This window comes from Lepus europaeus, chromosome 13 (genome assembly GCF_033115175.1).
Source record: "Lepus europaeus isolate LE1 chromosome 13, mLepTim1.pri, whole genome shotgun sequence".
Classification (NCBI taxonomy): Eukaryota; Metazoa; Chordata; class Mammalia; order Lagomorpha; family Leporidae; genus Lepus; species Lepus europaeus.
Window position 1 is genome coordinate 32,803,680 of NC_084839.1, and position 27,018 is coordinate 32,830,697.

At 44.3% G+C, this 27,018-nt stretch overlaps 1 protein-coding gene across 4 annotated transcripts in view; it reads left to right on the forward strand.

The window, feature by feature from the left end:
- The first annotated feature begins 217 nt into the window (after window positions 1-217).
- The window catches only part of CRIM1 (cysteine rich transmembrane BMP regulator 1), a 205,276-nt gene continuing 178,475 nt past the window's right edge, over window positions 218-27,018 (forward strand). For all 4 annotated transcript variants that reach the window (XM_062209253.1, XM_062209254.1, XM_062209255.1 and 1 more), the window contains exon 1: window positions 218-563. In XM_062209253.1, the coding sequence (XP_062065237.1) occupies window positions 233-563 (331 nt within the window). In that variant the 5' untranslated portion in view covers window positions 218-232. The remainder of the gene's footprint in view (window positions 564-27,018) is intronic.

Here is a 27,018-nt window from a genome sequence, read left to right on the forward strand (position 1 = left end):
GAGAAGGAGGAGGGGAAGCCACCGCTGCCGCTGGCGCCAACGCTAGTGGGCTCGGGGTCGGCGCGGCCCGCAGTGGGGGCGCGGGCCTCGCCCCGCGAGGGGAGGCGCGCCCCGGGGGCCCAGAGGGGGGCGGCGAGGACCGCGGGCTGCGGCGCGTGTGCCCCGCGAAGGGGAGGGCGCCCGCCCGGCTCTCGGCCCGGCTGCGAGGCGGCGGCGGCGGCGGCGCAGGAGGATGTACTTGGTGGCGGGGCGCAGGGGGCTGGCCGGCTGCGGGCACCTCCTGGTCTCGCTGCTGGGGCTGCTCCTGCTGCTGGCGCGCTCCGGCACCCGGGCGCTGGTCTGCCTGCCCTGCGACGAGTCCAAGTGCGAGGAGCCCAGGAGCTGCCCCGGGAGCATCGTGCAGGGCGTCTGCGGCTGCTGCTACATGTGCGCCCGCCAGAGGAACGAGAGCTGCGGCGGCGCCTACGGGCTCCACGGAGCCTGCGACCGGGGGCTGCGCTGTGTCATCCGCCCCCCGCTCAATGGCGACTCCATCACCGAGTACGAAGTAGGCGTCTGCGAAGGTACGGCTGCCCGCCGCCACCCCCCACCACCCACCCCCGCCCTCCTTCGGCGCTGGCTGCGCCCAACAAAGTTTGGCCGAGACTTTCCCGAGGAGCGAGGGCTCCGCAGGAGGAGAGGCGGCCGCCGCCCCCCGGGCGCGAGCCCCTGCGTCGCTCGGTTCCCGCTCCCCGGGTACTTAGCCAGCCACGCGCGCGAGGTTGGGCTGCAAGGGTGGGGGCGGGCGAGTGAAGGGTGTCCGAGGCCCCCCCCACCCCCGCGCGCACCCACCCACCCACGTCGCGCACCCACCCACCCACGTGTGGCCACTCGAGGCGGGGACGCCGCGGGCGGGGCACTGCGGAGGCCGCGCGCGCGAGCCTCCGGGGCGTCCGCCTCCGCCCCCTGCCCGCACTGGCGCAGTGTGGCCGGTGCGCAGCGCACCGGCCCTGAAAAGTCCGTGTTCTGTCGTCCAAGGAGACGTGCCTCCAGCTCCCACTCCCGTGCGACTCTTTATTATTTTTTTTCCCTCGCGCTCTTCCTTCACCCCCTTCCTCCTCCTCCGCAGATAAATCAGTTTCAGCTCAGGAATATGTCAGCCTAGGGGAAGTTGCATACGGTGGTTACTCATTTATTTGCCTATGGAAAACGGTCAAAGGCTTTCTCTCCCGAAAGGAAACAGAGGTGGGAGCTGCACCTGGCGGTGCAAAGTTGTTGCTCGCTGTCAGGGGCTGCTGTTTTAAGATCAGATGGCCGCGTGCCTCCAGTCTTGTTGCCGGTCCCTTCTTTTTGTTTGACAGCGGATTGGCCCTGATGGCTTTTCTCCGGGGCGCATTGTGCACCGCGATGGCCAGACTGCCGGAGGGAGAAAGAGCTTAGATGAGTGGAGCCGCCTCGTTGGGTACCCAGTGTTGATGCGAGTCGCTGACATCCCTGCCCGCCCCCTTCGGCCTCACGGTGCCTGGTCTGGTTGAGGTCTAGAGAGAAGCGCTGAGCTCTTTTTGTCGGGCGCCTGAGCTGGCAGGACTCGGTGAGCACCAGTTAAAAGTGGGTTCCCTGCTCAGGCGCACGATGCCATTGCGGGCCATCCTGGCGAGTGAGCAGAGCGCAGCAGTCTTATTTCTGGGGGCGCTTGGAGCAGGGACAGGCGCCCTCTGCCTAGTGTCTCTTCTGTACTACTTGGAGCCACACCTCGGAGTCCAGGGAGGGGCTTATTCTGGAGCATCCTCGTGTGTGTGTGTGTGTGTGTGTTTACTGTGCTGGGATACAGAGAAAGGGGGTGACAGCCTGGAGAGTTTAAAAAAAAAATGGATCTATTAAAAGGCTTCAAGGCTGTGGTTCTTTTTAACTACACGTACTTATTTATACCTGTGTCCTTAAGGTTTGCACCATTCTGTTGAATCGAGAGGCTTTCTGGTTTGGAAGCTACTGGGCAGTCTTAGGGATCTCTGCTCCCAGGGGAGGGACCGGGCTGTGCTGTGCACTTAGGACATTGGCTTAGAAGAGTTAAAGGGTTCGGTTGCCTGGATTAGGAAAGCCTCCCACCTGGTATGAAATCCCATATTGCAATACGTTATTATTTCTGACTCAGGAAAAACGGCCGTCAGACAGAGTTCTGATCTGGTTTCATGTATTGGGGGATTTTGAATGACTTAGACTAAAAGGTGCATCTTTGAACCCTGCCACCTGGAGTATCTGATCTGGCCTCCCCTGAATTAAGAAGAACATGCATCGGAGACTGCTGTGCTCTGAGGACTTTGGAGGTTGAAAATATTCTGCCCCTTGTTTTGTGGCTTCTTAGTATGTTTGTGGTGAAGGAAATGCTCAGGGAACATTTTCGGTCATCAAGTGTTTTGGCAGCCGCTTGCCGTGTCACACTATGGAGTTATTTTGGCAGCTTGCTGGTGAGCCGTTGTTCATTCCTCTGAAATGATGCGATCCCTCCTAGCTTCCTTTCTTCTGGTAACACCCTGTGCAACTGGTATTATCCTTGAACATACTTGGAAGTGTTTGTCAACGTGACTATATCTCAATTAGTGTTCCCCTGAAGCGCTTTGCATTTAGCAGGCCTGTATTCAGCCACCACAATCCTGAGCGCTAGGCACTTTTTAAAAAGAATTCCAAAAGCAGCAGTCAAGTTGCATTCTAAATCCATGAAACAAAAGTAAGAAGAACAGTGTTAAACTGGCATGATACAATGGCTGGATTCAGACAGGTTATTTTCAATCTTGTGTCTAGAATTGCATATATCCTCTTCCCTTTACTACAAGATTTGTAAAAAGCATAAGATGAATGAATAACCCTTTCTCTGTAAGAATTAGAGGAATCTTTGCATATTGATAATTATCTAGAAGGTATTTTCTCCTTTGATTCATTTTACTTTCAAGAAATATTTCAACGACCAATGTTTTTTTCAGTTTTCATTTTTATGCAGAAATTCACACATTGGGACATGCTTTTCATAACTAACAAATAGGAATTATAATATTTTATTCGTGTTAGTCTCTTGCTGCAATTTTTGCACTAAAATGACCCCTACTGGTTGTATCTGTTAATGAAAGCTCTTTGGAAAACTTCATGTGGCTACACTGAGAAAGCATAGTGCATGGTATAGAAATGTTCTCATGACTAATCTACCTGCTTTCAAAGACATAACTTAAGTACAACTTAAATTGCTGTTTGCCAACTTGCAGTGATTTTTATGTGTTTTACTGCCATCCTGTCTTTGTGTGGAGAAAAATCATGTTTTTAACTGCAGCTCTTAAAATGAGTCAGATCAGTCACAAGGAAACACGGACCCATTTCATCTTGAGGTTCCTTGCCTTGGGTTTTTAAGGCATACTGACCCATAGTGGGGCCTCACTGGAAGTGCATTGAATAAATGGATGACCGGTGCTATTCAAAGAAAGAAAAAATATTTTCTGAAAGATTAAATTATGTGATGTCTTAGTGAATCATGTGAGATGCTCATTTGGATTTCTTTACCACATAGTTTAGACTGTTAGTAAATAACTCCTGATTTAATTATTTTTCTGGATTTATTCAAATTGTGCATGATACCTGCTGGGTTTCTGCCACCCTCTTAATCTAAAAAGTGCTTTATGGTCCCTGAGAGAGTGCAAGTGCCTCTCCTGTTTGCACTCACCTAGGGAGTCTTCCTGTTGCCCTCTGCAGCATTCTGCCTGGCCTGTTTTCTTGGCCAGGCTGCCTGCCTCCAGGGAAATTGCCTAGAAGCCAGAGAAACAAGTTTGGATTCTGAACCCCTGAGGTAGAAGTTTGGATGAGAAACCTCTTGGGGGAGGTGAGACAACATTGTGAAAAACTAATGGAGATTTTCTAGAAGGAATATTTTGATGGGATAGTGAGAATGATATTTCAAGCTAAGTGGGTTTCTCTTATGTAAAATATATAGTAGACATATTTCTGTAAGGAGTGGCTGGCACAAGGTACAGAAGCATGACCAGCCTTCTCTGGATAATAACAGTAGATGGTGACTTGAGTTTGTCAGTTTGCAAGGACAGAGTGATTAGAAACCAAGTGGATACAACTGAGTTGCTTTGCTCTGAGCCCTTAACGTTGTATTGGATCCAGGTGATCACTGTTGCAGATAAGCACCAACTTCTTTATTTTTTTTTTTAAGATTTATTTATTTATTTGAAAGAGTTACAGTGATAGAGAAGAAGAAACAGAAAGAGAGATCTTCCATCCACTGGTTCACTCTCCAAATGGCCGCAACAACGAGGCTGGGCTAGGCTGAAGCCAGGAGTTTCTTCCATGGGTGCAAGGGTTCAAGTACTTGGGCCATCCTCCACTGCTTTCCCAGGTGCATTAACAGGGTGCTGGGTCAGAAGTGGAGAGCCGGGGCTCGAACTGGCACCTTTGTGGGATGCCAGTGCTGTTCTTTTCCCAGTAAATATACACTCAGTGGCTCAACCTTTGTGGAACTTAATTTTCCATAATCACTACCATGTGAAAATTGCCTTTTTGTGTACACAATCCTTGTATTTCTCCCATGTTTTTTAACTTTTTCCTTCCACTCATTTTTCATGGGGTAGTGATTAGGAGAATGAAGTCGTTTTGGTAGGTATTTACAGCAAAAAACCAAAATTTTTTGGAATGATTGTCATTAAAAGGTTATGGCTTCTTCCCTTAGACTGGAAGACTGTCAGTGGAGATGATGGGTGCTTGCAAGACTAAGCTTGGGGCCATAAGGGGGTGTCCCAGAGAGCAGGTGACTAGTGGCCAGGTAATGCATCAAAGCACTGGATTGTGCATAAGTCATCCAAGGAGCTGCTCTCGTGGCTGTGGGGTGGGACCTGGAGTCAAAGTCCTGAATTTCTATTTTCACTAATTTAGTAAAAGATGAAGGGCGAAGTTAATACACTTATACTACAGTTTTAAAAATGAGCACACTCAGGGCTCAGACTTTGAGTAATGGGCTTCATTTTTCATCTCAAAAGTCTTTAGGTAAAGTGACCTCTTTGATGCCAGAAAGAAGCAAGCAGAGGGCCTGTAAAATTATGTTAACAGAGGATGTGAGGAGAAACCAATGCAAGTAAACAAGGAAATAATTAGTTCCTCCCAAAAGTAAATATTGACAAAACATGGAAGGACCAACCATTCACTGCATATATACAAGTGACAGGATTCATTTACCTTCACTTTGACTGTCAGACTTATAGAATCCTCGCTGTTACCGAGTCCTGTCACACAAGATACTTGGCAAAGGGCAAATAAATTGCATAGTAAAGAAAGGAAAAATAGCAAGTCTGGAGATTCTTGCTGCCATTAACACGTGTTTAATAGACCAGGAAAATCTACAAGCCATATGTTTGCAGTGCAGTTGTGAGCATTTGGGTTAATTTATGAAGAAAGCTGTCTGAACAGTCCTTAAACTATGGCTAGTACAGCCATTTGTAGGAGATATCTAGTGACTTGGTACATCTTTCTATGTTTTGTGTGGCTTAGTTAAGATGTGGTGATCTGGATGAACGAGTGAACAGCTTGGGGACAGACATTATAAAGTTGGAGGGTTTGTATAAAACAGATGACCCTAAGAAGGTAATGAGTGGGAGGACTAAAGAATGATGAATGAAAGAAGGGAAAAATATTGAATTAATCCTCGGGCAACTGTACCATCCTTTGAAGAATAATCCAAAGCACATTCCAGACATTAATTGTGAAATTCCTGAAAAATGTGGGTGTGTTTAATATCTCTCAGGCAGTAGTGCCTGCAGAAGCAATGACAGTGCTGCTTCAGTGTGTAAATCCAGTGGGGGTAGGAGGTGGTAAAATGAGTGGAAGGTAAGAACGTTCCTGTAACGCTGTGTTCCACAAAGCACATTTGGTGTCGGGTTTTTGGAGACCCCCACCCCCCCTTCATTTAGCTATTTGAGGAAGAAGCAGTAGTCAAGCATGCATGATTAACATGTTGAAAACCTTTCTTCTTAGAGGTCTACTTCTCCAAACATGCATTTTCAAACATCTGACTTGCCTTTGCATGGAAATCACTCACTCATTCATCGCTCTTCTACTCTGTACAAGATCTGATGGAGAAGGGGGACATCTGGGAGGACTGGGAACCTCTCAAACATGATCTCTACTCTTTTCATTCTTTAACCAATGTAGGCAATAAGAAAGACCATAAAATGTCTGCATAATAAGTTCCAGCAAAGAACTGATTTCCCAAGTCTTGTACATAATTCATAAGGGAAATATGTGGATAAAATTTGTGCTAGGAACCAAAGGATCTGAAGTGATCTCTTCAGGTTCTAGTGGCAGAGCCCAAAAGGGGAGTTTGAATCTGAACAAGGTTTAAAAGTTTAAGTAGGAGCTCTCCTTTTGATGGGAGAGAGGATCCCACCCAAGCTTAGAACTGTGCAGTACAATATGTAGCAGAGTGTTTCCCAACATTAAGAAAGAGGCTGCTTCACTCTTAATACTCTACTAGCTGTAGTTCAAAATGGCAGGCTTGCTTTTGAGAGTTATTTTGTCTTTGTTCTGGCTTGTTGCACTAGGCAGATGAGCGTGGGCAGTGAACTGGGAGGTGTCTCTTTATCAGCACCTCTTGACTGTACCCACTCTGCTGCTTGCCCTGGCCAGTTAGCTTGTCAGATCATCAAAAACCTCTGCATAGATGATACCTACTCAGTCCTATGGACAGAGGAGCACTTGAACATACGTATATTTAAGATTGCCCTCAAGGTAAAAATGAGACTCTAAGTCTACATGTTCATTTGGAGCCCACATAGGAAAAAAATTGAATAAAGATCCTGTTTTCCTGTGTTAGTTGCAAAGTGAACAGATCTCAGTCTCTCCTCCAACTCCAGTTAATTTGCCCAGGTGAAATACCGAAGAGTAATGGTTAGAAACTTTGTTTCTTGGATCAAATCTGCCCCTTGCTATTGTGTCTGTTTTCTCATCTGTGTAGGGAAGTCAGTACTTGGTGAAGCACTTTAAAGAGTGACTGGCATGTGGAAAAAGTTTACTAACAACAAGGTTGCTAACTGTAAGTACAACAATTTGACAAGGGCTCATTCTCTCCATCCCTTAGTTATGGAATTGAGGCTCTTAGAAAGGAAGGGCGTTGTACCTTTCTATTATGCCTTGTCTAAATTTTACTTTCTATAAACTATATTTTGGGGCTGGTGTTGTGGCGTAGCAGGTAAGGTCGCTGCCACCTGTGACTCTGGCATCCCATGTGGACTGTGGTTCAGATCCCGGCTGCTTCACTTTTGATTTGGCTACCTGCTAACGGCATGGGAAAAGCAGCAGAAGATGGCCCAAGTACTTGGGCCCCTGCCATCCATGTGGGAGACTCAGATGAAGCTCCTGGCCCAGCCCTGGTCATTGTGGCCATATGAGGAGTGAACCAGTGGATGGGAGATATATTCATTCATTCATTAATTCATTCTGTGTGTGTGTGTGTGTGTGTGTGACTTTAAAATAGATTTTTAAAAAATTATATATTTTGAGTCAGATTTTTTGCATTAAGTCACAGGAATTGTGAGCTTAACCATTTATCTGTAAGCTGATATTTCATTTGGTGAGGGAAAAGGATCCAAACTCACTATAATCAATAATGTGTGTTTTCCTTCACATTATATTCTGGAAGATGATTTTGCTCTAGGTCCTGGCATGTTCACCCTGACTTGAGCTAAGGAAACAGCTTATACTGCCATAGCTCCATCCCATCAATGCCTCTGTCCCACCTGCTGCTGCTCCAGTTGGTACAAACTGGGCAAAGCCAGGGGTAGAGGCTTAACCAACCCATTCCTCTGATCCCTTTCTAGCTCTCCCTATTTCCCTTCCAGCCTTCTGCCCACAAGTGTGTGTTGAACATCTGCCATGGCTCTGGTCTCTGTTCCGTATGGTACTGATAGCACTTCTGGCAGCCAGTTTCCCTGTTTGTTAGAAGTAGTGGGTACTTCCTAGGTTTGCTACCCAGATTAAATGAGATTAAGCTGTGCTTCTGACATATTAACTTGCACGCAGATCACCTTGGCAGCTCATTAAAAATGTGCCAGTTCTGATTCAGGAGGTCTGAGATGGAACACGAGATTCTGCATGTCAGACAGCCTCCCAGGTGATACCAGTGTTGCTGGGCCTGGGGCTACCCTTTAAGTAACAAAGAGCTAGTATGTGTAAAGTGTGCAGCAGAGTGTGGCATTTAATAAGACCTGACAAGTGTTACCCATGATTATAATACTTACTTTTCAGCCAGAATAAATAAGATAGCGGCCTCGCCTCACAGAAGTCATGGGCTGATGTTAGATAGGAGAACTGGGACTACTGATAGCCCACACCAGTGAGGCTTGAGATGGGGAGAGCGAGCTCCTTTCAGGAGCAGCTGAGAGGGCCCCTAAGTCTCACTCTGACTTCCAGAAGGGTTCAGTGGAGGAAGCAGCAACAAAGAACCAGACCTGATGGTCTCCTCACTGCCGCCTCTTCCCCATTCCTCCTGTGCAGGGTGTTTTAGGAAAAAGAAAACTGCCCTCAGGGCTAGCCTAACCTATGTTCAAATCTCAGTGCTGTTATTTTTTAAAAAAACTGAGACCAGCTTGCTTATTTTTTCTGGGTTTCAGTTTCTCCGTCTGTGAAAATGGAGTATTAAAAGATTTCCATTCAAATAAATATTGTAGTGAGGATTAGTGATAATTCCTATATGCTTGTGTAATACCTGTGATTACATCAATGTGTGTGTGTGCATAGAAAATCATTGCCAGCTCAGTTCCTGGTACCAAAGAAGTTTTTAAAAACAGTATTCTAAATTTTGCTTTTTTTTTTTTTTAATTTTTTTCCTTGTTTGTGCTTTGAGAACACACTCACACCTGGTGCGCAGTTAATTCAGTCCCTTCAGGTGGGGGCACGGAGTAGGAATTTTCGTATCTGAAGACTTTGGGGGAGAAGAGAACTGTGGCATACAGAGAATAAGGTTCTGTGGTCCAGGGCCTCTGGGTCATCTGTTAGTTGGATCCAGCATAATTATGCTTCCTTACCCCTTCCAAGTTCTATGAATATTTGCTTCATTTTGTGGTGTGAGTCCTTACTTCCAAAGAGCTATTTTTCAACTAATATCTAAAAGGTGATAAACTTTTTAAAAATTCCTTTTTAAATTTGTTCAAAATGCAGGGAGACCGAGTTCTGGTTCATTCTCCAGATACCCATGACAGCTGAGGCTGGGCAGGCTTAAACCAAAAGCCTGGAACTCAACCTGATCACCCACATGGGTGGCAGGCATCCAAGGACTTGAGAGATCACCACTGCTTCCCAGGGTGACTATTAGCAAGAAACTGGAATCAGAAGCAAAGCCAGAGCTTGAACCCAGGCAGTCTGATGCAGAATGCGAGGATCCCAAGCGGCAGCTTAACCACTGCACCAAATGTCCACCTCTAAAAGGTGACATCCTCATCTTGATGGCATACGATCTCATGAAAGGGAATTAAGGTTTTTTGTTGTTGTAGTTTTTTAATGGCTAGCTAGAAGTTTTGTATGGATTTCTGGATATTGCTGAAGACATTGGAGATCTGGGGAGCACGCCAGGGAAAGGTTGAGATTCCTCAGTGGGGTTATGGAAGGAAGAGGCAATAGAAGCAGCAGGGTTCAGAGACTAGGGCAGGCTTGGGCAGGAGCAGCAGATGCCGTGGGGGCTGGTGCCCACTTGCCTTGCTTTATTCCACCCCAGGTCTTCCGCTTATCCTTTATGTGGCCTGATGTTAAAGGTTGAGCCCGGGTTGGCACTGTGGTGTTCCCTGGAGAGTCTGTACTACTGTGGAAACCTGGGAAGGAGGAACACCTAGGATTAAAACAACTAATGTTCTTGACTCTCTGGTTCCTAGTGTAGGTGTGGTCTCCCTGGAGGAGACCAGAACTGTGTATTCTTAACTGACTTTGTCCTTCATGCCTAGAAGTGAGTGTCATTTTTATCTAGTAAATATTAACTGAGAATTCTCAAGGCTGATGCTTTTTTTTTTTTTTTTAAAGATTTATTTAGTTATTTGAAAGAGTTAGAGTTAGATGGGACCGGCGCTGTGGCTCATTTGGTTGATCCTCTGCCTGCGGCGCCGGCATCCCATATGGGTGCTGGGTTCTGGTCCTGGTTGCTCCTCTTCCAGTCCAGCTCTCTGCTGTGGCCCTGGAGGGCTGTGGAGGATGGCCCAGGTGCTTGGGCCCCTGCACCTGCATGGGAGACCAGGAGGAAGCACCTGGCTCCTGGCTTCAGATCAGTGTAGCGCTGGCCATGATGACCATTTGAAGAGTGCACCAATGGAGGGAAGACCTTTCTCTTTGTCTCTCTCTCTCTCACTGTCTATAACTCTTTTTTTTTTTTTAAGTCTTCCATCCTATGGTTCACTCCCCAGTTGGCCACCATGGGCGGAGTTGTGCTGATCTGAAGCTAGGAGTCAGGAGCTTCTTCCAGGTCTCCCACTCAGGTGCAGGGGTCCAAGGACTTGGGCCATCTTCTACTGCTGTCCCAGGCCATAGCAGAGAGTTGGATCAGAAGTGGAGCAGCAGGGACTAGAAACAGCGCCCATATGGGATGCCAGGACATTAACCTGCTGCGCCACGGCGCTGGCCAAGGCTGATGCTTTATATTGGCTATTGTGGAACAAGAAGTAGGAACTTAATGAAGATAAAGTCCTTGGAATATGTTATAATTTTTTTCTTGTTGATAATCAAACTTTGCTAGCACATAGGAAAAATTTGGTTGTGTTTCTAGAAATCTTTTTAGTAGTATTATAGTAGTACTTCTACCTTTGATCAACAGTGGTGGTATTCAAACATGTAACATATAAATAAGAAAAATTTCAATTTTTTTCAGGGTTTCTTTTATGTTAGATCCAACAATAGCACCCTAATATGAAATGCCCTGAGAATGTCTGTCTTATGAATACTTTAAGAAAGTATTAAGTGTTAATTTTATTTTAGGATGTTGTCATTTTATATTTCAAGTTCCTGAGGATTTGGAAATTTTAGCTAAGTTCTGAGAAACCACCCACTCTGGCAATGGTAAGGTTAAAAAAAGATATAGGCTGTAACTAGAGACTATGCCTGTCTTATTTAGCATTTCAAAACAAAAACCATAAACAAACATCTCAGATTCAAAACAGAAAGGAATTTCTGGCAGGGTAGAATGAAACCTGAGCCTGCAGAGTCCCAGTGTACAAGAGGTAACTTATTTAGCTTCTTATCCAAAGGCCACAAGCAAAATGTTCCACAGCTGTGATAAAACAAAAGGCATCTCCGTGTTGGAGCATTGTGATACCTCTCTATGTGACTCCAAAACTCCTGCCAAAGTAAGGCCAGGCTACCTTGAGGATGTTTAACCTGGACTAGACTTTATTAGAGTATTAGTTGGACCACTTCAGGCCTTTAGAATGTGTGAGGAATCTTCCGTGTGGGTTGCACAGGTCCCGTTCCCTCGCAGTGTTTATAATTCTGCAGAGGCAGAACATTCCATTATCTTATCAAATGCAGACCTTGAAAACCTTTTCTCACTTTCCAGAGTTGGAAGCTTTGCTTTTGTCAAAGTATGGATATTTATGGTATGAGTGATGGAACCGGGATGGGTTTTAGGCAGACTTATCCCTGAAAGTCAACATGAAAAGATTTGTAAATGGTTTGAGAAAGAACAGGTGTGCTGTGTGCTTCCTAGGACCACTGCATTCTTGTATTTCGGGCAAGCTTTAAGAAAGCTTATTTTCACTGCCTAGGACATAAAAACTAAAGACCAGATACAGTCCTGTGTTTTAAACTGAAGAGTGAGTATATTCTATATCGTAGCTTGTTTCAGCAAGGATTTGAGACTGTTCAGAAAGGTAAATGTGACAAAATAGTTGTATATGTAAGAACAACAGGTAAAAGAGGAGCAGTGATAGTCATGGCTTTGGGATCGCCTTTCAGTGGCTTCACTTTAAATAAGTTGTCAAGAGGGAGTTACATAGTTACCTACCTGAAGGCAGGGGACCTGAGTCAGTTGAAGGCCCTTCTAGTCATAAGATCTATGTTGTTATGACCTGGGTGCTGGGCAGGAGTCAAATATTACCTTGTGTTTGCAGGTTCAGGGAAGGAAAACGTGGCGTCCGTATGACTCTGCCAGGTGCTGTAGGCAGAGGCCTTAGAGGAAGATGGAGTCCTTCCTGGACATCTCTTAAATGTCTGATCTGTCAGCTGCACTCAATGTGGCCTAGTCTGAGTTCAAGGTAGACCTTATACCTCTCTCTTATGCCTGTGCTGGCCGAATGCCTTCACTCTTTCTCCATCTTCTCACTGAAGTCATTAATTATGACGGCCGTGAGGTAGGTGGGTGACAGAGACTGCAGGGGGAGAAGCCAGAGCAGAGACAGGCCAAAACGTGCCCCTCTGTCTTGGTTCTGCCTCTGACACCGGGAGAGAGTTGAGTAATTGCTGTTCTTCCTAGTACTGCAGGCAGCAGCCAAATTCTCTGCATTCTTTTACCTTTGCTGGTGTTTTCACTTGCCAGGGAGTTTCCTTAAGGAGCAGACTGAATTGAAAGAAACCTCACAGCGATGGTGTCTGAAAGTCGCTGGCCTAACGTGGCTCCAGGGTGCCTCGTGTTGGGAGGATGAAATGAGCTCCTGCAGGGGGACATGATGTGCTGTACCACTGCCCCAGCTCCTTCATCTCTGTGTGTCCCTGAGCCACCAGCCAGGAAACGCTCTGCCTTTGCAGTGCAGACTACCTGTGAGCATGGAAAGTTGTCTCTCGGAGTCGAGAAATTTCCCCTTCTTTTATATGTTGTTCACTGGTAGGGCATCGAGTCGAGAAATTTCCCCTTCTTTTATATGGTGTTCACTGGTAGGGCATCGAGTCGAGAAATTTCCCCTTCTTTTATATGGTGTTCACTGGTAGGGCATCGAGCAAGGATAAGGGTGGCAGCCTGCAGCTCTGAAACTTGATGTAATCAAACATGTTATTCTAAAGAATATGACGCTCAGCACGGCCTCCAGTGTGCACCAGCACTCATCTTGCTGTGCCTTGTGGATATTACATTTTTGCCAAGAGTGGACTTCCAGAATGAAATGCTGGCTAATTCCAGCTGGGTATCTATTTCTTAATAAGTCTGCTGAATGCTAAATACTCCATTTGGGAGTATGTGGCATGAGAAAATTCAGCAGCTAATTACTCTGTAGCTCTCTTCCATGATTCTCACTTTCAATTACCTAAGCCAGTAATCCCTAGCTGTACGGACTTATTTTAACTTTTAGTTTCCTATAATATTTTACTTTTTGCTCCCCAAAGATTGGGTGGGGGTGAGTGTCAATCTGTGGAACTTGTAAAAGTTTACCAATAACTGGGTAACTATTTTGTATTGTACTGTGACTTGCTCTGTCTTTGCTTTTTTTTTTTTTTTTTCCTTTAAAGATGGATATCAGAAGTTAAATCATCTTCCGGATCTTACCATCTGTCTTCCAGGCTAGATTTCTGGATAATTCATAGTAGTGTTCTGTCTGAAATGGCCATGGAAAGGATGGGTGGTGTTAATTTACTAACCTGAGCTTTTGCTTAAGATAGGTTTCCCTTTACTTGTCTTTGGTGAATAAACAAGTCTTTATTTGCTGTCTTCCTGCCTGGTGGGTACATGTTAGCCTGAGAACTGTTCAACTGTGGGAGCATTGATGAGATCTGAATACCATTCCCAGCTCTTCTCTTTTTGACACAGCCAGGTAGTGCAGTATGCATTTGCTGTCATGAGAGTCTGTGCTAGATAGAAGCTTGGTGGATGCCTCCCTTGCCCATGTCTCTGTGTAATGGAGTGACCCTCCTTTGCTGGCAGATGCCTGCCACAACCCAGGGTAGGCCAGATCTCAAGTGCCCTGAAAGTCCTGGAAAGATGCTTTCCAGCAGTCTTCCCACATGCCTCCACACTCTCCTAGCATGCTTGCATGCAGCTGTCCTGCTGTAGGTAACCAGCTATTAGCAGAACTTGGTGCCAAGCATCTAGTCCTCTGTGATGACCCCTTCCAATAATGACATTGGCACTAATGGCAAACAAGGTTCTATAGAAATGTTTGGAGGGGTACCTTTTGCTAACACATCAAGTCAGTTTGACATGGGATATGATTATGGATCGGAAAGTGGCAAAAATTCACAAAACAAAGATCTTTACAAAGTTGTGGTAGACTTGCTAGTCTAAAGTGATGTGGTCAGGGCTGAAAAATAATTTTGTAGCATCAGCAACTGGGCCCCTGAATGGATATAGTTACAGAATGTCTTTGAGAGATAAAAAACTAATTCCTTCTTTCAATAGGTGGCTAACTTTGTGCCTTTGGATATAGGGTATGTGTGTTTTCCATTGCTCAGTGCACAACCCAGGCAAAGAATGCTTTCCATTGCATCATGGATGTGCTGAAAACAGCTCACCAGCCTGAAGCAAGATGAGTATAGTTATCTCTTCTGTAGATTGGCCAACTGACAATGACTTCTTAATAAAGATTATACACTGTTTTGTTTCTTATGTTTGGGGGAAAAAACTGTTCTAAATTAAAAGTGTTTTGGCTTTTAAGCTACCGGTTAATTGGGACATCTCTAAGTGGGCAAATGGAGTTCAGAGATATTACTTATTTCTTGGTGATGATGATAAAACTTTGATCATAATGTCAGTGTAGGATAGTTTACAGTAGGCTATTATTGACCATATGTGGATATTTTGGATGTGATATCAGAAATTTAGGGTGAGGAATGGAATATCCCTGCAGGGAAATAAGTAAAACAAAAGAAGCCAAAGGGATTTTTTTGTTGGAAGGAGATGGAATTATTTTCAAAGAGTCTATGGGAAAAGGTGAGCTCTGAGCAACCAAGTTTATTGACTATCTATTCCGGAAATCATATCAGATGCCTTGGAAAGAGAAAGGAAAAAGCAAGGACTCTGCCAACACAGGGCTGGAAAACTTGAGGGAGATGAAGTATTTACATGCTTTAATAACAGAAAACATGTCCAAAAGAAATACATAATTACAGCTGCATTTGGCACTGACAATAGCCTGTGTATTATATTTTTTTAAATTGTGTGTGAATGTATGAGCATATGCCCTTGAGTCAGAAATGCTTAGGTGCTAGTATTTCTTGAGAAAATGGAAAAATAGAAGGTATTAGGAGCTAAGAGGAGAGGAGAGCAAGCAGGCATAAAAGATGCCTAGTAAAGAAGGGACAGGGAATTTTTTTCCGTAGAGAGGATGTATTTCATGTGCATAATTATTCCAACTACTTCCAGTCTTGGTATAATAAGCATTTAACTTCCCATAGGGCCATGGTAATTTGCATGTTATTACTAAAAGCCCACAGGTAAGGGAAAATTAGACTCCTAAATTAAGGACTTGACTGTCTTGCTCCTACAGTTTCAGGTATTCTAACTTCATTTCTAGTTTATCTTGGACAAAGACCCTTGTAGAACTCAGAAAATTTGGGCATATGGCCAACATGTACCTCCTAAAATTTAGTGCAACTGAAGGTTTGGAGGGCAGAGCCAGCCATTGCAAAATGGGTGTGGTGCAGCCTTTCAGATTCCCCAGAGTTATCTTCACATCCTTTAAAATGTGTTTTTCCCTTCAAGCCCTACCACTTTATGCTGCTTTCTTTGTGAAGCCTTCCTGCCTTGCCCAGGAAAAAAAGAAATGCCATCCACCTGCAGCCCCTGCTCCTGTGCCCATAAATAGCACTTTCTCCTTCCCCTGTTATAGCACTTTTCATTCTGTGTTCAAGTTCACTGCCTTGTTGTGATCCACTTTAGTGCCAGGATTGTGTGTTATTCTAGTGCTTGGCTCACAGAAAGAACTCAATGAGCATTTGTTGACTAAATCTAGACTCAAGGTCATCCAAGATATTATATACAAAGTTTTCCATCTGAACTGTTTGGTTTGCATTGTGGAAACAGAAAGGAGCAGCATTACTTGGTAAGAGAATCCCAGTGAGAAGTCTCATTGTTGCAGAAGGAAGCTCTGATTGGTAACCAGGCCCATCCCACTCTAAAATTTCTTATAATTTCCTCATGATGGGTTTCAACTGAATTTATTTTGTCAGCTATTTGAAAGTAATTTGTATTTGTGAGCACATTTCTTCTGGCCAGTTTGCTGTAAAGATGTCCTCTTTCATTCACTACCCTCTTATCACAGTTTTCTTCGTGAGCAGTTTCTTGTAGCCTTTGTTGTGGGGCCAGGAATCTGGCGCACTGAGAAGCTGAGATACAGTTCACTTGACCAAATGAATACTTGCTGGTAGTAAAATAGACTCCTGGAGTCTCCGCAAATCCAGGATTGTGTCTTAAACATGTTTTGTTGACTGATGAGGAGTTCAGTTTATCAAACACGTATTGAATGTCCAGTGTCTGAGTGCCAAGCGCAGCAGATGATGCAACCTGCTCACTGCTTCAGGTGATCCCCAAGCCTCCTAAGGAAGTTAACTGTACAGTGTCTCTGCGGAAGGAAATCCTAGGCCAACAACATGAGGCTGGAAGTGTGTGACTGTGAATAATAAAAATGCCTCACAATGGTTGGAACAGGAAGTCCACAGGAATGCATTATAAGAATTTAGGAAAGCAGAATCCCATTTGGATTCACTCCAAACCCTATGACTTCAGGGACAGAGGAATTCTTGATGATTAGTGGCTGGAGCCCCAACTTGTTATTATTTAGCAGTGTGGGATTGTTTTTCTTTCAGTCCTAGTCATGAAGTCTTCTTTTTTTTTTGCAAGTCTTAACATGATTTACAAATTAAGAAAAGGAGTAAGATATTTGACATTGAAGGATACAATAGCAAATTAGGACCTTTGGGTGATACGTGTGGTTGTAAAACTTGTACAGAAGAGCAGTGTGGCGCAGATAAAGTACAGAGCAGTGACTGAGACATGTAGAAAATTCCTCTGGATCTGAGCTTGGGTGTGCTCTGCCCGCTTGCTTTGAGGGATGTGCCCTGGGAGCCCTGTTCTCTGTCAGGCTTAGTGTTGGTACTCCACTGCAGCTTGTTCCTTCAATTTTCCCTCAGTAAAAACACTCGCCCCAACACCTGATGAGAATTGTTGAGGTCGTGTTGTGGGTGGTGGCTTTTCCAAAACCCACTGTAGAACCTTTCATTGATCGCCACCATTTGGTTATCAGTTTTGGGAAAGAGGAGGGGAAGCTCTGCATGATGGTGAAGCAGAAGTCACAGCTGTAGAGCTGTGGTTGTACATAATGCTTATGGCATTGAAAAATGGGTGAACGATGGCAATGAGAAGTGACTATGCTAAGCAAAGTGTGGGGGAAGGCTGTTGTCCACTGATTAGCCTATAACCCTTCCATGCCGTGCTCTTAACTTGGCGTGTGTCTTCATTACCATGGAAAGTGTGGGGAACCAGCACCTGACCTTTCGGGGCAGGTGTGTGCTCCTTTGAGTGATCCCTTCTCCAAGACTTTAGTAACAGAAGGAATGTTTGATTTGATGGCAAATACTGCCCAAGGGAGAGGTTGGCATACAGTTAACTTGGGGTAGGGTCCGAGGGGCGGGGGGCTTGTGAAGTGCCCATAGATGTCCCTCCAGCTGACACAGCACACTTATCCTCAAGTTTTCATAAAACACATGAATGGAGGCGAGGGCTGGGAAACACACTTGAAGGAGGGAGTGCCCAACAGACTGTTAGCCAAAGTAAACAGTACTTGTAGCTGAAAAATAGACTTCCTGGAAGGAGAGCACTGGAGAAGTGGGTGTGAAGTGCAACCAACAAGTGCCCTTCTTAGTCATGTAGGTAGTCGGTGGCCCTGAGTCCTGAGAAGAACCTCTCAGTCTGGGGGGAAATCAGTTGCTGCGACGGACCTTTGCGCTGTTGCCTCCAGCAGGACCCTGAGACGGCACTTAGGGAGAAAAGGTCCCACTTGGAACAGAGGAAGCCAGCAGATGGGACTCTTTGAGGAGGTAGAAAAGAAGGCATCGGCTGAGTAATGAGACGCATCCATTGCAGCTTTCCTCTTCATTTCCTTTTCCACTTTTCTTTCAGAACTATGTAAAAAGTAAGAAAGGAAAACATAGGCATTCCAGATAAATTCAACCTCCTCCATCCTTTGTCTCCTTGCCTTTCAAAGAAAATAAATAATTTACAGAATACTATGATTTTTTTTCTTAAGGGAACTTTATTTTCTCAACTACCTGAGCGCTCCCTGAAGATGACTAGGATCGTCCCCTCTTCCTCAGTAGGATGTGCCCACTGGCTGTCCATGCATCTGCTCTTTTGTATCTATGCTCTCAGCATGAGGACCGTGTCTCTAGATTGTTCTGTCTTGTACTTGCTACCACCTTGATTTTCAGAACATTTGAAGCTCTGTAAAGTTAACTAACCACTCGGAGGCTTTATGCAAGTAGCAGCCACTGGGTAGAAGCATTTTAATTCTACTGCCTTTTTTTTTTTTAATAGAAGCATACACGTATTATTGGATTGCAAATATTTATTTAGTATGAAAAATGGATACAATTAACTGGATCCCACATAGGAACTAGATGTGAATTTCAAGGTGTACTTGCAACATTTATGCTTTGCATGAGCCTTCTTGCTCTTGTTACTAGGATTTTTATACTACGATGTAAAAGTTTTTCACTTTCACCATTTTATAAATTAAAACCATAGGCCTAGATGTTAATCCAGCAAGGGACATATAAAATTTGGAAAATCTTGGATCATTGTCAAGATTAAATTTGTTGGAATTCTATAAGGAAAGAAGATTCTTGTGTCATTAACTATATAATAGTTCTTATAACTTAGATACTATTGAAAAGATATGTATCAATTTTTGTATTGTTTCAGATTCATTTGTGCAGTCTTTATTTAAAGATACAAATTCTTAAAATCAGTTGTATGCATAGTATGCAAAATTGAACCTGCTTCAGAGATATTTTATAGAAATGTTCATGCTTTCTGGATTACCAAAAAAGACATAAATTTTGATTACCATTTTAAGATTAAATTACTTTCTGAACTATAAATCTGTGATAGTCTAATTAACAAATGGATAAATTCAGCACCGAAAACATGAACATTAACCCACATACTTGTTAGTTGCAAAGAGGACCTGTCTAGACCTCTTTGGGCCAAAGCATTTGGCTAAGTGATGCCTACAAACAGGCAGAACTGAACAAATACTCTGTTGGACAACATCTTCACTTAAAGGAGCACACTTTACTGAAAAAGTAATTTGAAGGTGAAATTGCATCAGATCTAATAGTTTAACCTTGGATATTTTGGAATTTTATTTATAACATGAAATAATAACATTAGCTAAAGTCAACACAAGTGTGAAATTCTTAAATAAAAACACAAAGTTAATGGATGCTTGGATTCTATAATAATAAATATTTGACACTGCCACCATTACTAAAACATGTTTGCTGAGGGTGTGTCCCCAGGATGAATAAGGGGTGTAGACAAAGCTGACCACCAGGCAGGAAAAGGCTTGAAAACAGGGAGCCTAGGACTTTCCTAATACTTGGCCCCACATAGGGCCTATAGATCTTGTTAATTAATGGTGAGAATCAATAAATTTTCTCCAGTATTCTAGAGTTCATCTTAAACCAGTTGATGTTTATTGTCAACTGAAACTGCTAGAGCTTTCTTTTCACAAGCTCAGCAAGGTGATTGTAAATGCTTAAATCCATTTATAATGCATTTTGCTTTGCATCTTCCTTGTTCTGTGGCAGATCCTGAAGCCCCTGTGAGCAGTGTAAGCTGCATGTCAGGCGAATGTTTAAACAGTAGGTGAGTGTTAGTACAACACCACTAGACTGCATTTCCTTGCTTACAGAGCTCTGGAGTTTCGCCAACCAGATGGAGGGGAGGAGGAGAGGTTCTCATTGTGAGAGCCCCGCCTTTATTTCTGGCTGTTGGGCTATCAGACTGTGGGCGATGGCATAAATATAGTTTCAGGGAGATCACAGACTATGAGGATCACCCCAGGGGTACACGCTGGATGGATTTGTTTTTTGCTGCTTCATGCTTTTAACTTTCTGAGTTGCTGCTTCCTAAGGGTCATTGCTTTTTTTATTTTTCTTTCCCCCTTTTTATTTAAATAATGAACACTGAGCATCTTGGGGAAAAGACTGCTGTGTAAATGCAAGCATATGTGTTTGGAGGGTGGAGCTGTGGGATTTGGGAGTCAGTAGCTCATTACTCCTGTGCATGGCCCTCTCTAGTGCAGAGAGATAGGGGCAGCACTCCTTGAGACCCCTCTTTTGTCTGTGAGTTGAACATTGTGCATGTGTCTGAATTCTGTGCCTCTGCCTCCACCCACGTGAGTTTAGGCCCACAGCTAACAGCTGCCCTAGTCCATTCCCCAACCCTGCACACAGGTTCTCTCTGCTGTTAGGAACTTGAGAACCTTTCCCAGTCAGCTGTCCCCCAGCTACCCTCATCACTGGGCACTGGTCTGCATTTACTGCTGGCACTGGTTCACTCTGCCTCCCCGACACAGTGAGTCACCGTAGTGTAGGGGCTTTTTACCCACTTGTGTGACTGGCACACATTGATTCCCTTTGCCAGGGAGTGTGATGGATATAGTCACAAGAAAACCTACCTACAGGAAATGACTTCCTCAGGAAAAATCTGGATGATAAATTTCTTAGGGAGCAGCCATGTTTTACTCTTGAAAGACACAACTGTAATAGTTGGAGCACAGGCTCTGTAGTCGACTCATATTCTTGCCTTGTGGCTTCCCTGGTGTTTGGTCTGTTACCCTAGCCCAGCTATTTAACCTCTGTTTGCAGTTTCCATCTGTAAAATGGGAATGATAATAGGATCCACACTTGTAATTGGTTATGAGTAATCGTTGTTAACTTGTCCACGTAAAAGCACTTGAATGGTGGTTTCTATATGCAAATAGTTACACAGTAAATGTTAAGCGTTTTTTGTACCTTAGCACTGAACACTATAGTTTATATACAAAGTAGATTCTCAACTAGGCTAATCCTCTTCCTGCAGCGCCGGTACTCCGGGTTCTAGTCCTGTTTGGGGTGCCGGTTCTGTCCTGGTTGCTCCTCTTCCAGTCCAGCTCTCTGCTGTGGTCCAGGAAGGCAGTGGAGGATGGCCCAAGTGCTTGGGCCCTGCACCTGCATGGGAGACCAGGAGAAGCACCCGGCTCCTGGCTTCGGATTGGTGCAGTGCACCGACCTTAGCAACTATTTGGGGGGTGAACCAATGGAAGGAAGATCTTTCTCTCTCTCTCTCTCTGTCACTGTCTAACTCTGCCTGTCAAAAAAATAATAAATAAATAAATAAAAAAGTAGGTTCTCATTATATGCTTTGTTGACTAAGTGTAACATTCAGAAGGTCATGAAGTGGTTTCTCTCATGTTACTTGAAAATAAAGTCATCGGAAGTTTGAAGACATTCCTTGCTGGTTAGGAGTAGGGGAATGGGATGTTCCTAATTCTGTATTCATAACTATAGGCCTATGATTTATTAGTCCAAACATACTAATCTGGTAGAAGTTTCACTCATATTAATAGCTCCCAAGGTAATTTTGAAAGGACCAAACAACATGATCAGGTGACTTGTTTGTATAAGCATTGTTACTGGAACATTTCAAGCTCCATCACATGCAATGAATATATTAGCAATACCTGAGCCTTTCCTTGAGAGTTCACTTTCTAAGTTATCTTTCTGTGCAGGACAGGAGCTGGGTAGGCAGAGGATCTTAAATCAAATGGCCCACTTTGCTTCTTTGTGGCTCCCTTAGTGCCTAGTATAGGGCTGTGTCAGTAGGAGTTGTTTGGTAAATGTGTTTTAAATTAGTGAACAATTGATAGGACATTTTTCTTCACTTTACATCCCATTGATGGCTAGCAGATACTCCTGAGGGAGTTTTATTTGTGATTTTCCTCTGAGGCAGGCACATGTTTCTTGCTATTGGGGAAATGACTGAGGGCTGCTTTGGTCACTGCTCATCTCTGAGAGCAACAAATGGTCCCCAGTGATTCGGATGAGATGGTAGGGAAGGGTGCCACCACTTATCTTTGAGATGTCTGGGCCATGCTCAGAATGAAGATCACAGCTCTAACAGAAATAGGTGAGTCTTTTTTTTAAGTTAAAGTTTAAAAACTTATTCTGATAATATGTAGCAAAAGGAATATATGGTGTACGTTCTTGTATTCTCTTGGTAGTAGTTGTGAGCCTGAAGAGAGTTCTTATTCAGGCCTGGGCAGTTGCGGTTTGGACAGGGTGGTTTTAGCAAAGTGAACACACCCACAGAGGCGATAAGGACATTAGCCTGAAGATCTGTATCAGTGTTTTCTAGGTGGCTTTTTCTCACTCTAAGTATATTTGTTGCTTCCAAAAGTGATTGATTGCAACAGGATTGTGATAATAGTAAAAACATTTTCTTCATGGAGAAACCTGGAGCTTTAAACTAACATACACAAACAAAATGGCTTGTCCTTTTTTTGTTTTAATGCCATTTCTGTTGTCCAGTGTCATTTTAATAACTTTTTGTAGTTTGTTTTCTTTTAGGTCTCAGTGTATTCCAGAATTTTTTAAACCAATAAATCCTTCCTTAGTACCCAACTATTAAAATATAGTAAATTAATTTTAATGCAAAATGTGCAGTATGGTTCTTGTGGGGCAAGATTGTTTTGCCGATGGTTTGAAGAAAAGAGTATTTAATTCATCTGCCTCTCAAGAGTCTCTCACCCAAACTGAAGTGGCTCATTGAAAATCAGATCTTGCTGAAAGGATGCCCTGTTGTGGGGCATGCTTCTCAGCCCTTCCCGTTGTCTCCACACTGCTGTGTGCAGAAGCCAGCACGTTGACTTCTGCCCTGACCACAGTGCAGTCTGCACGCAGTCCGGGGAGAGCAGCCGGTGTAGTGGGGATGTGCAGATGTGGCTGAGCCGACTGCTAGTATGTACTTGGTGGGGAGAGGACTCGAGTCCAAATTCTAGGTACTTCAGGGTGATTCACCACACACAAAGCATTCTCTCAACAGTGTTTAGGTCTCAGTAAATTAAGCGATATCAAAAAAAATAAAGGGGTATCCTGGGTTGAATCCTTGTTTGACAGGAAGGAGCTGATCATTGATCAGGGATTCTTCTTCTTCTTCTTCTTCTTTTTTTTTTTTTTTTTTTGAATAAAACCAGTTGCTTAGAAGGAAATAACTGTATACCAGTGTATCATCTTCTAGATTCATTTTAACCATCTTACAGACTTAGCCCTTGCTCTTAAACAATTCATAAGGATTTACTAAAAGCAGTGGTTGCTATCAAAGCGGGTAGAGAGAAGATAGACATTGAGTTGACACACATTAATGGATTTTGATCACTCGGGGATGTTTTCTTCATGGACTGTCTTTAGAGGCAGAATCTGGCAGGCCAATGCCTTATATGACTTTAACACATGGAAGTGAGTTCCTCTTCACTTACTTCCTTTCCCCAGCACTGTTTCCCATCTCCTTCCCTCCCAAAGTCTGTGCCCATCAATTGGGTTCTGATAAGCAAGCCACCTCCTTTCATTAGTCACCATTCCGGCCATGATCTGCTCCCCCATGCTTCTCATCAGAGAACTGGACTCTTAGGAGAGAGCAGAAGATCCTGAGATGATACTGCAGTTGGCTTCCTTACCTGTTGATTAGTCATTTGGGCTCAAACTCCTCCCTCCTCCCCAGCTTCTCATTTTTGGGTTCCAATGCAGTAGACCTCTGTGCTAGAGGGATCCAGTGCTGGGGACCATGTCGTGATGCTCCTAGCTGCCCACCTTGGCTCTGGATGGCACCTCAACAGGGTGTACACCCTGGAGGCCTGTTTTCTTAAGCCTTGGGACCCTACAAGCAGGGGGAGCTTGAAGATCCTTGAGAGGCCAGGGCCTTCAGTTTGGGCCCAGATTCTACAGAGTTAAAACTTGAAAGACATAGAAAGAAACCAAAAGAAAGACACTGAGAGAGTCCAGGAGAGACAGTCTGAGAAGCCAAGAAATACGGGATTGCAGAGCAGAGATTTGCTTTGGGGAGTTAAAGAAGCTGGGATGCCTTCTAGCTGAAAGCAGCAACCTGTTAGTCAACATTACATGAGACTGATACCTGAGCACTGTTACTACACCAGGCACTGGAGAATTAGAGTTGCAAGTTTCCTCAGAAGACATCTGTGTGCAGCCCCCTCACTTTGCAGATTAAATCACCAAGACCCATAAAACTCAGTGCACTCTCCTATTTTTAAATTGGCGGTTATGGCCTTTTCTTCCTTCCTAACCCATGAGAGGTAGAGGAGCTTCTCCTGGCTCACTCTGGAGGGAACTCTTGGACCCCTGTTGCCCTGCATGTCCATGACTTTGTCTGGAACATAGAGCAAAGGGAGTTGGATCCACCTCCACTGAACTTTGCCCTCCTGGCCTCCCTCCTTGCCCTGCCCCTACCCCCCACGCAGGAATCCGGAGCCCTCCCCATGGTGGTGTGAAGCCACAGGAATGTGGCACTCTGACCCCTGGCAAGCCGTGTCCTAGATGGACCTAGCCTAGGAAACAGGAGGGACTAGATGGACCTGGCCTAGGAAACAGGAGGGACTCGGGCAAGGGGAACAAGAGCTCCCTGGCCTTGGGGTGGGATGGAGGAAACAGTAATGCTGTGCGGGCTGACCTCGGTTGCCCAGGAGACTCCCACATGGAGTGCTGGTTGACGTGTAGACCAGACAGATTTTCTCAGGCCAGACCCATGACTGGGGAATGCTGGCCAAGATGGGCTCAGACAGGTGAACTACCAGAGCAATTGGATGGGGAGGAGAGGATCTATGGGGAAGAAGGTACATGCAGCCCAGAGCGCAGAAGAAATTGTAGCAGGAGGCAATAAAGGTGATGGCTGGAGAAAAGGAGTGTCCAGTGCTTGTGCAAATTGGACACATTTCCCTTTAGAAGAGAAATGTTTAAGAGCAGGAAAGGCCTTCCCGGAGAAACATCTACACCATTTTCATCAAGTACAGTGAACCTGGAGACCCTGCTGCTCTTTGACATGCTCAGCCTAGGCAAGGGGGCTCACTGGGTTTAGTGAAGGGGGTGTGTGCACATTTCCAGCGTGAGGCTAGTTGTTACTTTTCCCAACTGTTTTCTGTCATTGATAGACCTCTCTTGATCACACTCAGGTTGGTTACCTCCCTCAAAGGGGTTTCTCAGTAAACCTGAGGATTAACCTGAGGGTGATAATGCTGCCACCAACTCCTTGCTCTTTCCTTGGAGAAGGGAATCTTGTGCTTACAGTTTCCAAGTAGAGCCTTATGTAGAACCAGAGCAAGGACTTGAAGCCTCCTCATGCGACTGTGGAAGTATGAGCCGATTATATTGGTGCCAGACTCCATGTGAACCAGCTTTTCATTGGGGGTACTTAAAATTAAATTCCATGCTCTTGGGAAAGAAATAGAAACTATAGACAAAGTCTGTTTCTCAGACACCTGTTAAGAGGACAGAGATACTGATTGCTCTGTACCTAAAGGGATTAAGTTTCCTTTGCAGCTGGAATCTCTGTGTGCTAGGTAAATTAACTCCTCCTTTGCCCCAGGGTTTTTCCCAAAGATAATTAGTGCTTCATAGTCCTGCCACATCCCTTCTGACCCAAGAGTGCTAATCTCCGTTCCTCTCTTCTACAGGACATTATATAAAACCCTAGCAGTAATGGTTCTGTTGCTAAATGGAACTTGGTTATTAGACTAATGCACTAGGCATACAAACCAGGTATGTGACACTCCCCAAATGCCGGCACCAGATGAGGCCCAAGATGTTGGCAGTCACCGTGCAGTTCAAAAGGCCAGTGTGTATATTTTCTGGCTTGCCATGAGAACTTACCAGGCTTCCACAGATTGGGAAATTCAGAGCAACTGAATTATTAAGGGATACATAAGTGCTTGTTCATAAATTTAAAGCTACATGTCTCTGTAGTCCTTTGAAAATTGGTGATCTTTCTTATTAGTTAAGTAGGAAGTATATTTAATCAGAGCATCCTTTGAGAATTTTCTCCATTTGGCATTTGTGTTTACTGAAAATGTGTATTGAGCCTAATAAAATAGTGATTTTTAGACTTTCCAGGTAGGACTTAAGGTCGATGTATTTCTACAAATTTTGAGTTTCATCATTTGAACGATTTTTATGACTTCTTTTACTCTATAAAGACCAATTTTAAATAGAAAAACGCTGCAGAATCGTGATCCTGAATAATCCGCCTACTTGACTGCATATGGGAGTGCATGTTGCTGTAGCATGCAGGAAGAGGACAGAGTGAGTCACACAGGTTTTATTTACATTTCATTTTGGAAGCAATGGAGTTATTCTCTAGATGTGGATGTTTCTGAATGCGTTTGCTTTCATTTGAAATGTAGAAATATGTAAACTTTTTAGTTTGCTGCCATTTTAAATACCTGAACCTTACTTGCTTCCTAGTTCTGGAGAGTCCTAAATTATTATAAAGTTTATTACTTTTTACTTCTCAAACATCCTGAGAAGATACCAAATATGAATGCAAAAGTAGTGAGGAAATTTAACAAACCTGAATCTTAGGTACCTATGGCATAGTCTTTACAGCTGCTGCTTTGCTTTTCATATTAACAGCATGTTACCTCATGGAATGGTCACCTACCCAGGTTTACTGTTCATTTATTCCAGTTAATGTCGGCTGACTGTGAGCTATTGCACAACACAGCATGCGTGGTTATAGTGTTGGGAATGAGATCAGGAGCTTTGGTTCTACCCCAAGAAGCTCAGAATCCAGCTGTGAATGGACAACTACAAAGCCCTAGAATCAGCAAAGTGTTATTTATGGGTGGGCTTATTGGATAGAGAGAGGCGTGGCTGTGTGTAAATCAAGGCAACTTTTTTGAAGAAGACATTTCAGCTGAGTAAGGTAGTCACAAGAGGACAAAGAGCCGATTTCGGTAGAGACCCTTGGAGGTGAAAATGTGTCGTGTACTCGGGCAATTGGTGCGTGGAGGGTATGCTGTGTTCAGTACAGGAGATACAGCAGCAGGCAAGCCTGACACA